The 17,406-nt window shown below is 57.3% G+C and overlaps 1 protein-coding gene across 1 annotated transcript; it reads right to left on the bottom strand.

Moving 5' to 3' along the window:
- Positions 1-134: 134 nt before the first annotated feature.
- Positions 135-15,895, bottom strand: LOC121280087 (proline-rich extensin-like protein EPR1). The gene is made up of 15 exons (XM_041191712.1): positions 15,409-15,895; positions 14,881-15,054; positions 14,260-14,361; positions 12,210-12,383; positions 11,933-12,071; positions 11,446-11,570; positions 9,756-9,917; positions 8,704-8,853; positions 6,939-7,112; positions 6,046-6,273; positions 5,692-5,817; positions 3,926-4,099; positions 2,838-2,987; positions 1,037-1,390; positions 135-313 (listed from the first exon to the last, which is right to left on the bottom strand). Exons 1-15 carry the CDS (start codon positions 15,893-15,895, stop codon positions 135-137), a joined length of 2,898 nt encoding a protein of 965 aa, XP_041047646.1.
- Between the last annotated feature and the right edge of the window lie 1,511 nt (positions 15,896-17,406).

The raw sequence follows: 17,406 nt of genomic DNA, 5'->3' as shown, positions 1-17,406 counted from the left end.
GGGGACACTGGGGTCTATAACTGGTGTCACACTGGAGTCTACATCTGGTGGCACACTGGGGTTTACAACTGGGGGCACACTGGAGTCTACAACTGATGGAACATTGGAGCCTACCACTGGGGTCACGGTGGTGTCTACAACTGGGGGACACTGGGGTCTACAACTGGGAGCACACTGGGCTCTACAACTGGGGCACACTGGGGTCTACAACTGGGGTCTAAAACTGGGGGCACACTGTCATCTTCAGCAAGGGGTGCACTGGCATCTACAACTGGAGGCACACTGGAATCTACAACTGGAGGCACACTGGGGTCTACAATTGGGAGCACACTGGGGTCTACAACTGGGGGCACACTGGTGTCTACAACTGGGGAACACTGGGGTCTACAACTGGGTGAACACTAGGGTCTACAACTGGGCCACACTGGGGTCTACAACTGGAGTCTAAAACTGGGGGCACACTGTCATCTTCAGCCAAGGGTGCACTGGTATCCACAGCTGGGGTCACACTGGGGTCTACAATTGGCATCTACAACTGGGGTCGTACTGAGATCTAAAACAGGGGGGACACTGGGGTCTATAACTGGTGTCACACTGGAGTCTACATCTGGGGGCACACTGGGGTTTACAACTGGGGCACACTGGAGTCTACAACTGGAGGCTCACTGGGGTCTACAAGTGGGGGCACACTGGGGTCTACAACTTGGGAACACTGGGGTCTACAACAGGGTGCACACTGGGGCCTAGAACTGGGGCAGATGGGGATCTAGAACTGGGGGTGCACTGGCATCTGCAGCTTGGAGGTGCACTGATATCTAGAGCTGGAGTGCACTGGCGTCTACAGCTGGGGCCGCACTAGCATCTACAACTGGGGTCGCACTGGGGTCTACAACTGGCAACCACAACTGGTGTCTACAACTGGGGGCTCATTGGCATCTACAACAGGGGGAACACTGGCGTCTACAACTGGGATCGCACTGGGATCTACAACTGGGGGCACACTGGTGTCTACAATTGGGGACACACTGGGGTCTACAAGTGGGGGAAAATGGGTCTACAACTGGAGTCACACTGGGGTCGACATCTGGGGGCACACTGGGGTCCACAACTGGGGGCGCACTGGGGTCTACAACAGTGGGAACACTGGAGTCTACAATTGGGGGCACACTGGGGTCCACAACAGGGGGCCCACTGGGGTCTACAATTGGGAGTACACTAGGGTCTACAACAGGGGGCACATTGGGTCTACAACAGGGGGAAGGACTGGGGTCTACAACAGGGGGCACACCGGGGTCTACAACCGGGGGAACACTGGGGTCTACAACTGGGGGCACACTAGGGTCTACAACAAGGGGCACACTGGGGTGTATAACTGGGGGAAGACTGGGGTCTACAACAGGGGAAACACTGGGGTCTACAACAGGGGGCACACTGGGGTCTACAACCAGGGGAACACTGGGGTCTACAATTGGGGGCACACTGGCGTCTACAACAGGGGGCACACTGGGGTCTACAACCGGGAGAACACTGGGGTCTACAACTGGGGGCACACTAGGGTCTACAACAGGGGGCACACTGGGGTCTATAACTGGGGTGAACACTAGGGTCTACAACAGGGGGCACACTGGGGTCTACAACTGGGGGAACACTGGGGTCTACAACAGGGGGCACACTGGGGTCTACAACTGGTGGCACACTGGGGTCTACAACCGGGGGCACACTGGGGTCTACAGCTGGGAGCACACTGGGGTCTACAACTGGGGGAACACTGGGGTCTACAATTGGGGTCTAAAACTGAGGGCAGACTGTCATCTTCAGCAAGGGGTGCACTGGCATCTACAACTGGAGGCACACTGGATTCTACAACTGGAGGCACACTGGGGTCTACAATTGGGAGCACACTGGGGTCTACAACTGGGGGCACACTGGCATCTACAACAGGGGGCACACTGGGGTCTACAACCGGGGGAACACTGGGGTCTACAACAGGGGGCACACTGGGGTCTACAACTGGGGGAACACTAGGGTCTACAACAGGGGGCACAGTGGGGTCTACAACTGGGGGAACACTGGCACCTACAACAGGGGGCACACTGGGGTCTACAACTGGTGGCACACTGGGGTCTATAACTGGGGGAACACTGGGGTCTACAACAGGGGGCACACTGGGGTCTACAACAGGGGGCACACTGGGGTCTACAACTGGGGGCACACTGGGGTCTACAACAGGAGGCACACTGGGGTCCACAATTGGGGACACACTGGGGTCTACAACTGGGGTAATACTAGGGTTGATAATTGGAGGCACACTGGGTCTATGACTGGGGCCACACTGGAGTCTACAAGTGGTATCTACAACTGGGGGCACAATGGGTTCTACAACTGATGGAACATTGGAGCCTACCACTGGGGTCACGGTGGTGTCTACAACTGGGGGACACTGGGGTCTACAACTGGGAGCACACTGGGCTCTACAACTGGGGCACACTGGGGTCTACAACTGGGGTCTAAAACTGAGGGCACACTGTCATCTTCAGCAAGGGGTGCACTGGCATCTACAACTGGAGGCACACTGGAATCTACAACTGGAGGCACACTGGGGTCTACAATTGGGAGCACACTGGGGTCTACAACTGGGGGCACACTGGTGTCTACAACTGGGGAACACTGGGGTCTACAACTGGGTGAACACTAGGGTCTACAACTGGGCCACACTGGGGTCTACATCTGGAGTCTAAAACTGGGGGCACACTGTCATCTTCAGCCAAGGGTGCACTGGTATCCACAGCTGGGGTCACACTGGGGTCTACAATTGGCATCTACAACTGGGGTCTTACTGAGATCTAAAACAGGGGGGACACTGGGGTCTATAACTGGTGTCACACTGGAGTCTACATCTGGTGGCACACTGGGGTTTACAACTGGGGGCACACTGGAGTCTACAACTGATGGAACATTGGAGCCTACCACTGGGGTCACGGTGGTGTCTACAACTGGGGGACACTGGGGTCTACAACTGGGAGCACACTGGGCTCTACAACTGGGGCACACTGGGGTCTACAACTGGGGTCTAAAACTGGGGGCACACTGTCATCTTCAGCAAGGGGTGCACTGGCATCTACAACTGGAGGCACACTGGAATCTACAACTGGAGGCACACTGGGGTCTACAATTGGGAGCACACTGGGGTCTACAACTGGGGGCACACTGGTGTCTACAACTGGGGAACACTGGGGTCTACAACTGGGTGAACACTAGGGTCTACAACTGGGCCACACTGGGGTCTACAACTGGAGTCTAAAACTGGGGGCACACTGTCATCTTCAGCCAAGGGTGCACTGGTATCCACAGCTGGGGTCACACTGGGGTCTACAATTGGCATCTACAACTGGGGTCGTACTGAGATCTAAAACAGGGGGGACACTGGGGTCTATAACTGGTGTCACACTGGAGTCTACATCTGGGGGCACACTGGGGTTTACAACTGGGGCACACTGGAGTCTACAACTGGAGGCTCACTGGGGTCTACAAGTGGGGGCACACTGGGGTCTACAACTTGGGAACACTGGGGTCTACAACAGGGTGCACACTGGGGCCTAGAACTGGGGCAGATGGGGATCTAGAACTGGGGGTGCACTGGCATCTGCAGCTTGGAGGTGCACTGATATCTAGAGCTGGAGTGCACTGGCGTCTACAGCTGGGGCCGCACTAGCATCTACAACTGGGGTCGCACTGGGGTCTACAACTGGCAACCACAACTGGTGTCTACAACTGGGGGCTCATTGGCATCTACAACAGGGGGAACACTGGCGTCTACAACTGGGATCGCACTGGGATCTACAACTGGGGGCACACTGGTGTCTACAATTGGGGACACACTGGGGTCTACAAGTGGGGGAAAATGGGTCTACAACTGGAGTCACACTGGGGTCGACATCTGGGGGCACACTGGGGTCCACAACTGGGGGCGCACTGGGGTCTACAACAGTGGGAACACTGGAGTCTACAATTGGGGGCACACTGGGGTCCACAACAGGGGGCCCACTGGGGTCTACAATTGGGAGTACACTAGGGTCTACAACAGGGGGCACATTGGGGTCTACAACAGGGGGAAGGACTGGGGTCTACAACAGGGGGCACACCGGGGTCTACAACCGGGGGAACACTGGGGTCTACAACTGGGGGCACACTAGGGTCTACAACAAGGGGCACACTGGGGTGTATAACTGGGGGAAGACTGGGGTCTACAACAGGGGAAACACTGGGGTCTACAACAGGGGGCACACTGGGGTCTACAACCTGGGGAACACTGGGGTCTACAATTGGGGGCACACTGGCGTCTACAACAGGGGGCACACTGGGGTCTACAACCGGGAGAACACTGGGGTCTACAACTGGGGGCACACTAGGGTCTACAACAGGGGGCACACTGGGGTCTATAACTGGGGTGAACACTAGGGTCTACAACAGGGGGCACACTGGGGTCTACAACTGGGGGAACACTGGGGTCTACAACAGGGGGCACACTGGGGTCTACAACTGGTGGCACACTGGGGTCTACAACCGGGGGCACACTGGGGTCTACAGCTGGGAGCACACTGGGGTCTACAACTGGGGGAACACTGGGGTCTACAATTGGGGTCTAAAACTGAGGGCAGACTGTCATCTTCAGCAAGGGGTGCACTGGCATCTACAACTGGAGGCACACTGGATTCTACAACTGGAGGCACACTGGGGTCTACAATTGGGAGCACACTGGGGTCTACAACTGGGGGCACACTGGCATCTACAACAGGGGGCACACTGGGGTCTACAACCGGGGGAACACTGGGGTCTACAACAGGGGGCACACTGGGGTCTACAACTGGGGGAACACTAGGGTCTACAACAGGGGGCACAGTGGGGTCTACAACTGGGGGAACACTGGCACCTACAACAGGGGGCACACTGGGGTCTACAACTGGTGGCACACTGGGGTCTATAACTGGGGGAACACTGGGGTCTACAACAGGGGGCACACTGGGGTCTACAACAGGGGGCACACTGGGGTCTACAACTGGGGGCACACTGGGGTCTACAACAGGAGGCACACTGGGGTCCACAATTGGGGACACACTGGGGTCTACAACTGGGGTAATACTAGGGTTGATAATTGGAGGCACACTGGGTCTATGACTGGGGCCACACTGGAGTCTACAAGTGGTATCTACAACTGGGGGCACAATGGGTTCTACAACTGATGGAACATTGGAGCCTACCACTGGGGTCACGGTGGTGTCTACAACTGGGGGACACTGGGGTCTACAACTGGGAGCACACTGGGCTCTACAACTGGGGCACACTGGGGTCTACAACTGGGGTCTAAAACTGAGGGCACACTGTCATCTTCAGCAAGGGGTGCACTGGCATCTACAACTGGAGGCACACTGGAATCTACAACTGGAGGCACACTGGGGTCTACAATTGGGAGCACACTGGGGTCTACAACTGGGGGCACACTGGTGTCTACAACTGGGGAACACTGGGGTCTACAACTGGGTGAACACTAGGGTCTACAACTGGGCCACACTGGGGTCTACATCTGGAGTCTAAAACTGGGGGCACACTGTCATCTTCAGCCAAGGGTGCACTGGTATCCACAGCTGGGGTCACACTGGGGTCTACAATTGGCATCTACAACTGGGGTCTTACTGAGATCTAAAACAGGGGGGACACTGGGGTCTATAACTGGTGTCACACTGGAGTCTACATCTGGGGGCACACTGGGGTTTACAACTGGGGGCACACTGGAGTCTACAACTGGAGGCTCACTGGGGTCTACAAGTGGGGGCACACTGGGGTCTACAACTTGGGAACACTGGGGTCTACAACAGGGTGCACACTGGGGCCTAGAATTGGGGCAGATGGGGATCTAGAACTGGGGGTGCACTGGCATCTGCAGCTTGGAGGTGCACTGATATCTAGAGCTGGAGTGCACTGGCGTCTACAGCTGGGGCCGCACTAGCATCTACAACTGGGGTCGCACTGGGGTCTACAACTGGCAACCACAACTGGTGTCTACAAATGGGGGCTCATTGGCATCTACAACAGGGAGAACACTGGCGTCTACAACTGGGATCGCACTGGGATCTACAACTGGGGGCACACTGGTGTCTACAATTGGGGGCAAACTGGGGTCCACAACTGGGGGCGCACTGGGGTCTACAACAGTGGGAACACTGGAGTCTACAATTGGGGGCACACTGGGGTCCACAACAGGGGGCCCACGAGGGTCTACAATTGGGAGTACACTAGGGTCTATAACAGGGGGCACATTGGGGTCTACAACTGGGGGAAGACTGGGGTCTACAACAGGGGGCACACCGGGGTCTACAACAGGGGGCACACTGGGGTCTATAGCTGGGGGAAGACTGGGGTCTACAACAGGGGAAACACTGGGGTCTACAATTGGGGGCACACTAGGGTCTACAACAGGGGGCACACTGGGGTCTATAGCTGGGGGAAGACTGGGGTCTACAACAGGGGAAACACTGGGGTCTACAATTGGGGGCACACTGGGGTCTACAACTGGGGGAACACTGGGGTCTACAATTGGGTGCACACTGTGGCCTAGAACTGGGGCAGATGGGGATCTAGAACTGGGGGTGCACTTGCATCTGCAGCTTGGAGGTGCACTGATATCTAGAGCTGGAGTGCACTGGCGTCTACAGCTGGGGCCGCACTAGCATCTACAACTGGAGTCGCACTGGGGTCTACAACTGGCAACCACAACTGGTGTCTACAAATGGGGGCTCATTGGCATCTACAACAGGGAGAACACTGGCGTCTACAACTGGGATCGCACTGGGATCTACAACTGGGGGCACACTGGTGTCTACAATTGGGGACACACTGGGGTCTACAAGTGGGGGAAAATGGGTCTACAACTAGAGTCACACTGGGGTCGACATCTGGGGGCACACTGGGGTCCACAACTGGGGGCGCACTGGGGTCTACAACAGTGGGAACACTGGAGTCTACAATTGGGGGCACACTGGGGTCCACAACAGGGGGCCCACTGGGGTCTACAATTGGGAGTACACTAGGGTCTACAACAGGGGGCACATTGGGGTCTACAACAGGGGGAAGGACTGGGGTCTACAACAGGGGGCACACCGGGGTCTACAACCGGGGGAACACTGGGGTCTACAACTGGGGGCACACTAGGGTCTACAACAAGGGGCACACTGGGGTGTATAACTGGGGGAAGACTGGGGTCTACAACAGGGGAAACACTGGGGTCTACAACAGGGGGCACACTGGGGTCTGCAACCAGGGGAACACTGGGGTCTACAATTGGGGGCACACTGGCGTCTACAACAGGGGGCACACTGGGGTCTACAACCGGGAGAACACTGGGGTCTACAACTGGGGGCACACTAGGGTCTACAACAGGGGGCACACTGGGGTCTATAACTGGGGTGAACACTAGGGTCTACAACAGGGGGCACACTGGGGTCTACAACTGGGGGAACACTGGGGTCTACAACAGGGGGCACACTGGGGTCTACAACTGGTGGCACACTGGGGTCTACAACCGGGGGCACACTGGGGTCTACAGCTGGGAGCACACTGGGGTCTACAACTGGGGAACACTGGGGTCTACAATTGGGGTCTAAAACTGAGGGCAGACTGTCATCTTCAGCAAGGGGTGCACTGGCATCTACAACTGGAGGCACACTGGATTCTACAACTGGAGGCACACTGGGGTCTACAATTGGGAGCACACTGGGGTCTACAACTGGGGGCACACTGGCATCTACAACAGGGGGCACACTGGGGTCTACAACCGGGGGAACACTGGGGTCTACAACAGGGGGCACACTGGGGTCTACAACTGGGGGAACACTAGGGTCTACAACAGGGGGCACAGTGGGGTCTACAACTGGGGGAACACTGGCACCTACAACAGGGGGCACACTGGGGTCTACAACTGGTGGCACACTGGGGTCTATAACTGGGGGAACACTGGGGTCTACAACAGGGGGCACACTGGGGTCTACAACAGGGGGCACACTGGGGTCTACAACTGGGGGCACACTGGGGTCTACAACAGGAGGCACACTGGGGTCCACAATTGGGGACACACTGGGGTCTACAACTGGGGTAATACTAGGGTTGATAATTGGAGGCACACTGGGTCTATGACTGGGGCCACACTGGAGTCTACAAGTGGTATCTACAACTGGGGGCACAATGGGTTCTACAACTGATGGAACATTGGAGCCTACCACTGGGGTCACGGTGGTGTCTACAACTGGGGGACACTGGGGTCTACAACTGGGAGCACACTGGGCTCTACAACTGGGGCACACTGGGGTCTACAACTGGGGTCTAAAACTGAGGGCACACTGTCATCTTCAGCAAGGGGTGCACTGGCATCTACAACTGGAGGCACACTGGAATCTACAACTGGAGGCACACTGGGGTCTACAATTGGGAGCACACTGGGGTCTACAACTGGGGGCACACTGGTGTCTACAACTGGGGAACACTGGGGTCTACAACTGGGTGAACACTAGGGTCTACAACTGGGCCACACTGGGGTCTACATCTGGAGTCTAAAACTGGGGGCACACTGTCATCTTCAGCCAAGGGTGCACTGGTATCCACAGCTGGGGTCACACTGGGGTCTACAATTGGCATCTACAACTGGGGTCTTACTGAGATCTAAAACAGGGGGGACACTGGGGTCTATAACTGGTGTCACACTGGAGTCTACATCTGGTGGCACACTGGGGTTTACAACTGGGGGCACACTGGAGTCTACAACTGATGGAACATTGGAGCCTACCACTGGGGTCACGGTGGTGTCTACAACTGGGGGACACTGGGGTCTACAACTGGGAGCACACTGGGCTCTACAACTGGGGCACACTGGGGTCTACAACTGGGGTCTAAAACTGGGGGCACACTGTCATCTTCAGCAAGGGGTGCACTGGCATCTACAACTGGAGGCACACTGGAATCTACAACTGGAGGCACACTGGGGTCTACAATTGGGAGCACACTGGGGTCTACAACTGGGGGCACACTGGTGTCTACAACTGGGGAACACTGGGGTCTACAACTGGGTGAACACTAGGGTCTACAACTGGGCCACACTGGGGTCTACAACTGGAGTCTAAAACTGGGGGCACACTGTCATCTTCAGCCAAGGGTGCACTGGTATCCACAGCTGGGGTCACACTGGGGTCTACAATTGGCATCTACAACTGGGGTCGTACTGAGATCTAAAACAGGGGGGACACTGGGGTCTATAACTGGTGTCACACTGGAGTCTACATCTGGGGGCACACTGGGGTTTACAACTGGGGCACACTGGAGTCTACAACTGGAGGCTCACTGGGGTCTACAAGTGGGGGCACACTGGGGTCTACAACTTGGGAACACTGGGGTCTACAACAGGGTGCACACTGGGGCCTAGAACTGGGGCAGATGGGGATCTAGAACTGGGGGTGCACTGGCATCTGCAGCTTGGAGGTGCACTGATATCTAGAGCTGGAGTGCACTGGCGTCTACAGCTGGGGCCGCACTAGCATCTACAACTGGGGTCGCACTGGGGTCTACAACTGGCAACCACAACTGGTGTCTACAACTGGGGGCTCATTGGCATCTACAACAGGGGGAACACTGGCGTCTACAACTGGGATCGCACTGGGATCTACAACTGGGGGCACACTGGTGTCTACAATTGGGGACACACTGGGGTCTACAAGTGGGGGAAAATGGGTCTACAACTGGAGTCACACTGGGGTCCACAACTGGGGGCACACTGGGGTCCACAACTGGGGGCGCACTGGGGTCTACAACAGTGGGAACACTGGAGTCTACAATTGGGGGCACACTGGGGTCCACAACAGGGGGCCCACGAGGGTCTACAATTGGGAGTACACTAGGGTCTACAACAGGGGGCACATTGGGGTCTACAACTGGGGGAAGACTGGGGTCTACAACAGGGGGCACACTGGGGTCTATAGCTGGGGGAAGACTGGGGTCTACAACAGGGGAAACACTGGGGTCTACAACAGGGGGCGCACTGGGGTCTGCAACCAGGGGGACACTGGGGTCTACAATTGGGGGCACACTGGGGTCTACAACTGGGGGAACACTGGGGTCTACAATTGGGGGCACACTGGGGCCTAGAACTGGGGCAGATGGGGATCTAGAACTGGGGGTGCACTTGCATCTGCAGCTTGGAGGTGCACTGATATCTAGAGCTGGAGTGCACTGGCGTCTACAGCTGGGGCCGCACTAGCATCTACAACTGGGGTCGCACTGGGGTCTACAACTGGCAACCATAACTGGTGTCTACAAATGGGGGCTCATTGGCATCTACAACAGGGAGAACACTGGCGTCTACAACTGGGATCGCACTGGGATCTACAACTGGGGGCACACTGGTGTCTACAATTGGGGACACACTGGGGTCTACAAGTGGGGGCACAATGGGGTCTCCAACGGAGGGAAAATGGGTCTACAACTGGAGTCACACTGGGGTCAACAACTGGGGGCACACTGGGGTTCACAACTGGGGGCGCACTGGGGTCTACAACAGGGGGCACACTGGGGTCTACCATTTGGGGCACACTGGGGTCTGCAATGGGGGTTCACTGGGGTCAACAACTGGGGGCACACTGGGGTCTACAATTGGGGGCACACTGGGGCCTAGAATTGGGGCAGATGGGGATCTAGAACTGGGGGTGCACTTGCATCTGCAGCTTGGAGGTGCACTGATATCTAGAGCTGGAGTGCACTGGCGTCTACAGCTGGGGCCGCACTAGCATCTACAACTGGGGTCGCACTGGGGTCTACAACTGGCAACCATAACTGGTGTCTACAAATGGGGGCTCATTGGCATCTACAACAGGGAGAACACTGGCGTCTACAACTGGGATCGCACTGGGATCTACAACTGGGGGCACACTGGTGTCTACAATTGGGGACACACTGGGGTCTACAAGTGGGGGCACAATGGGGTCTCCAACGGAGGGAAAATGGGTCTACAACTGGAGTCACACTGGGGTCAACAACTGGGGGCACACTGGGGTCCACAACTGGGGGCGCACTGGGGTCTACAACAGGGGGCACACTGGGGTCTACCATTTGGGGCACACTGGGGTCTGCAATGGGGGGCACACTGGGGTCAACAACTGGGGTCTACAATTGGGGGCACACTGGGGTCGCACAGGGGTCTACAACGGGGACACACTGGGGTCTACAACTGGGGTCACACTGGGCTCTGCAACTGGGGGCACACTGGGGTCTATAACTGGGAGCACACTGGGGTGTCTACAACAGGGGGCACACTGGGGTCTACAACTGGGGGCACACTGGGGTCTACAACTGGGGGAACATTGGGGTCTACAACTGGGGGCACACTGAGGTCTACAACAGGGGGCACACTTGGGTCCACAATTGGGAGCACACTGGGGTCTACAACAGGGGGCAAACTGGCGTCTACAACAGGGAGCACACTGGGGTCTACAATTGGGGGCACACTGGGGTCTACACCAGGGACACCCTGGGGTCTACAACAGGGGGGAAATTGGGGTCTACAACAGGGGCACACTGGGGTCTACAATTGGGGGCACACTGGGGTCTACAATTGGGGGTACACTAGGGTCTACAACAGGGGGCACACTGGGGTCCACAATTGGGGGCACACTGGGGTCTACAGCAGGGGGCAAACTGGGGTCTACAACAGGGGGCACACTGGGGTCCACAATTGGGGGCACACTGGGGTCTACAACAGGGGGCAAACTGGGGTCTACAAGAGGGGGCACACTGGGGTCTACAATTGGGGGCACACTGGGGTCTACACCAGGGACACACTGGGGTCTACAATTGGGGGCACACTGGGGTCTACAACAGGGGGGAAATTGGGGTCTACAACAGGGGCACACTAGGGTCCACAACAGGGGGCCCACTGGGGTCTACAATTGGGAGTACACTAGGGTCTACAACAGGGGGCACATTGGGGTCTACAACAGGGGGAAGACCGGGGTCTACAACAGGGGGCACACCGGGGTCTACAACCGGGGGAACACTGGGGTCTACAACTGGGGGCACACTAGCGTCTACAACAGGGGGCACACTGGGGTCTATAACTGGGGGAAGACTGGGGTCTACAACAGGGGAAACACTGGGGTCTACAACAGGGGGCACACTGGGGTCTGCAACCAGGGGAACACTGGGGTCTACAATTGGGGGCACACTGGCGTCTACAACAGGGGGCACACTGGAGTCTACAACCGGGGGAACACTGGGGTCTACAACTGGGGGCACACTAGGGTCTACAACGGGGGCACACTGGGGTCTATAACTGGGGTGAACACTAGGGTCTACAACAGGGGGCACACTGGGGTCTACAACTGGGGGAACACTGGGGTCTACAACAGGGGGCACACTGGGGTCTACAACTGGTGGCACACTGGGGTCTACAACCGGGGGCACACTGGGGTCTACAGCTGGGAGCACACTGGGGTCTACAACTGGGGGAACACTGGGGTCTACAATTGGGTGCACACTGTGGCCTAGAACTGGGGCAGATGGGGATCTAGAACTGGGGGTGCACTTGCATCTGCAGCTTGGAGGTGCACTGATATCTAGAGCTGGAGTGCACTGGCGTCTACAGCTGGGGCCGCACTAGCATCTACAACTGGGGTCGCACTGGGGTCTACAACTGGCAACCACAACTGGTGTCTACAACTGGGGGCTCATTGGCATCTACAACAGGGGGAACACTGGTGTCTACAATTGGGGACACACTGGGGTCTACAAGTGGGGGCACACTGGGGTCTCCAACGGAGGGAAAATGGGTCTACAACTGGAGTCACACTGGGGTCAACAACTGGGGGCACACTGGGGTCCACAACTGGGGGCGCACTGGGGCCTACAACAGGGGGAACACTGGGGTCTACAATTGGGAGCACACTGGGGTCTACCATTTGGGGCACACTGGGGTCTGCAATTGGGGGGCACACTGGGGTCTACAACAGGGGACACACTGGGGTCTACAACTGGGGTCACACTGGGATCTACAACTGGGGGCACACTGGTGTCTACAATTGGGGACACACTGGGGTCTACAAGTGGGGGCACACTGGGGTCTCCAACGGAGGGAAAATGGGTCTACAACTGGAGTCACACTGGGGTCAACAACTGGGGGCACACTGGGGTCCACAACTGGGGGCGCACTGGGGCCTACAACAGGGGGAACACTGGGGTCTACAATTGGGAGCACACTGGGGTCTACCATTTGGGGCACACTGGGGTCTGCAATTGGGGGGCACACTGGGGTCTACAACAGGGGACACACTGGGGTCTACAACTGGGGTCACACTGGGCTCTGCAACTGGGGTCTGCAACTGGGGGCACACTGGGGTCTATAACTGGGCGCACACTGTGGTGTCTACAACTGGGGGCACACTGGGGTCTACAACAGGGGGAGCACTAGGGTCTACAACAGGGGGCACACTGGGGTCCACAACTGGGGGCACACTGGGGTCTACAACTGGGGGAACACTGGGGTCTACAACTGGGGGCACACTGAGGTCTACAACAGGGGGCACACTGGGGTCCACAATTGGGGGCACACTGGGGTCTACACCAGGGGCACACTGGGGTCCACAACAGGGGGCAAACTGGGGTCTACAACAGGGGGCACACTTGGGTCCACAATTGGGAGCACACTGGGGTCTACAACAGGGGGCAAACTGGGGTCTACAACAGGGGGCACACTGGGGTCTACAATTGGGGGCACACTGGGGTCTACACCAGGGACACCCTGGGGTCTACAACAGGGGGGAAATTGGGGTCTACAACAGGGGGAACACTGGGTTGTGCCACTGGAGGCACACTGGGGTCTACAACAGGGGGAACACTGGGGTCTACAGCTGGGAGCACACTGGGGTTTACAACTGGGGGAACACTGGGGCCTACAACTGGGGACACACTGTGGTCTACAACTGGGGACACACTGGGGTCTACAACTGGGGTCACACTGGTGTCTACAACTGGGGGAACACTGGGGTCTACAACTGGGAGCACGCAGGGTTCTACAACTGTGGCCACACTGGGGTCTACAACAGGGGGAACACTGGGGTCTACAACAGGGGGCACACTGGGGTCCACAATTGGGGGCACACTGGGTTCTACAACAGGGGCACACTGGGGTCTACAACAGGGGGGAAATTGGCGTCTACAACAGGGGCACACTGGGGTCTACAATTGGGGGAACACTGGTGTCTACAACAGGGGGCACACTGGTGTCTACAACAGGGGGCACACTGGGATCCACAATTGGGAGCACACTGGGGTCTACAAGAGGGGGCAAAATGGGGTCTACAATTGGGGGCACACTGGGGTCTACACCAGGGACACACTGGGGTCTACAACAGGGGGGAAATTGGGGTCTACAACAGGGCACACTGGGGTCTACAATTGGGGGCACACTGGGGTCCACTACAGGGGGCACACTAGGCTCTATAATTGGGGGTACACTAGGGTCTACAACAGGAGGCACACTGGGGTCTACAACTGGGGGAACACTGGGGTCTACAACCGGGGGCACACTGGGGTCTACAACTGGGGTCACACTGGGGTCCACAACTAGGGGCACACTGGGGTCTACAACTGGAGGCACACTGGGTTCCGCAACTGGGGGCATACTGGGGTCCACAACAGGGAGCACACTAGGGTCTACAACAGGGGGCCCACTGGGGTCTACAACTGGGGGAACACTGGGGTCTACAACTGGGGGCACACTGGGGTCTACAACAGCGGGAACACTGGGGTCTACAACTGGGGGAACACTGGGTTGTGCCACTGGAAGCACACTGGGGTCTACAACAGGGGGAACACTGGGGTCTACAGCTGGGAGCACACTGGTGTCTACAACTGGGGACACACTGGGGTCTACAACTGGGGTCACACTGGTGTCTACAACTGGGGGAACACTGGGGTCTACAACTGGGAGCACGCAGGGTTCTACAACTGTGGCCACACTGGGGTCTACAACAGGGGGAACACTGGGGTCTACAACAGGGGGCACACTGGGGTCCACAATTGGGGGCACACTGGGGTCTACAACAGGGGGCAAACTGGGGTCTACAATTGAGGGCACACTGTGGTCTACAACAGGGGGAACACTGGGGACTACAACAGGGGGCACACTGGGGTCTACAACAGGGGGCACACTGGGGTCTACAACCAGGGGCACACTGGGGTCTACAACTGGGAGAACACTGGTACTTACAGCTGGGGCCGCACTGGCATCTACAGCTGGGGGAACTCTGGGGTCTACAACTGGGTCCACACGGGGGTCTACAACTGGGGGCACATGGGGGTCTACAACTGGGGGCACACTGGGGTCTACAACTGGGTCCACACGGGTGTCTACAACTGGGGGCACACTGGGGTCTACAACTTGGGGCAAACTGGGGTCTATAACTGGGAGATCACTGGGGTCTACATCTGGGGTCACACTGGAGTGTACAACTGGGAGATCACTGGGGTCTACAACTGGGGGCACACTGGGGTCTACAACTGGGGGCACACTGGCATCTACAACAGGTGTAACACTGGGGTCTATAATTTGGGGCACACAAGGTCTATGACTGGGGCCACAATGGGGTCTACAATTGGGAGAATACTGAGGTCTACAACTAGAGTCACACTGGAGTCTACAAGTGGCATCTACAACTGGGGTCCACAACTGGGGGACACTGAGGTCTACAACTAGGAGCACACTGGGCTCTACAACTGGGGCACACTGGGGTCTACAACTGGGGTCTAAAACTGGGGGCACACTGTCATCTTCAGCTAGGGGTGCACTGGCATCTACAACTGGCATCTACAACTGGGGCACACTGGCATCTACAACAGGGGTCACACTGGGGTCTACAATTGGGAGCACACTGGGGTCTACAACTGGGGGCACACTGGTGTCTACAACTGGGGAACACTGGGGTGTACAATTGGGTGAACACTAGGGTCTACAACTGGGCCACACTGGGGTCTACAACTGGAGTCTGAAACTCGTGGCACACTGTCATCTTCAGCCAAGGGTGCACTGGCATCCACAGCTGGGGTCGCACTGGAGTCTACAACTGGTGTCTACAACTGGGGTTTTACTGAGATCTAAAATAGGGGGGGACACTTGGGTCTATAACTGGGGTCACACTGGAGTCTACATCTGGGGGCACACTGGGGTTTACAACTGGGGGCACACTGGAGTCTACAACTGGGGGCTCACTGGGGTCTACAAGTGGGGCACACTGGGGTCTACATCTGGGGGAACACTGGGGTCTACAACTGGGGCAAACTGGCATCTACAACAGGGGTCACACTGGGGTCTACTATTGTGGGCACACTGGGATCTACAACTGGTGGCAAACTTGGGTCTTCAACTGAGGGAGCACTGGGGTCTACAACTGGGGGAACACTGGGGTCTACAACTGGGGGCACACTGGCATTTACAACAGGGGTCACACTAGGGCCTACAACTGGGGGAATACTGGGGCCTACAACTAGGAGCCCACTGGGTTCTACAACTGGTGCACACTGGGGTCTACAACTGGGGTCCAAAACTGGGGGCACACTGTCATCTTCAGCTAGGGGTGCACTGGCATCTACAACAGGGGTCACACTGGGTCTACAATTGGGGGAACACTGGGGTCTACAATTGGGGTCACACTGGAGTCTACAACTGGGGGAACACTGGGGTCTACAATTGGGGCACACTGCAGACTACAACTGTGGGGGCACTGGCATCTACAACTGGGGGTGCATTGGCATCTACAGCTGTGTGTGCACTGGCATTTACAACTGGTGCACACTGGGGTCTACAACTGGGGTCCAAAACTGGGGGCACACTGTCATCTTCAGCTAGGGGTGCACTGGCATCTACAACAGGAATCACACTGGGGTCTGCAACTGGGGACACACTGGGATCTACAACTGGGGTCACACTGGAGTCTACAACTTTGGGGGCACTGGCATCTGCAGCTTCGTGTGCACTGGCATCCACAACTGGGGGTGCAATGGCATCTACAGCTATGTGCGCACTGGCATTTACAACTGGGGCCACACTGGGGTCTACAACTGGACGCACTTGGTTCGACAACTGGGGGCGCACTGGGGTCTACAACTGGGGGCACACTGCGACCTCCAACTGGGGGAACACTGGGGTCTACAACTTGGAGCGCACTGGGCTCTACAACTGGGGTCTAAAACTGGGGACACACTGTCATCTTCAGCTAGGGATGCACTGGCATCTACATCTGGGGGAGCACTGGCATCTACAGCTGGGGTCGCACTGAGGTCTACAACTGGCACCTACAACTGGGGGACTACTGGGGTCTA

The sequence above is a fragment of the Carcharodon carcharias genome, chromosome 7 (assembly GCF_017639515.1).
Source record: "Carcharodon carcharias isolate sCarCar2 chromosome 7, sCarCar2.pri, whole genome shotgun sequence".
Lineage (NCBI taxonomy): Eukaryota > Metazoa > Chordata > Chondrichthyes > Lamniformes > Lamnidae > Carcharodon > Carcharodon carcharias.
Note: the sequence above shows the minus strand (reverse complement) of the source record. Positions and strands in the feature narration are given on the sequence as shown.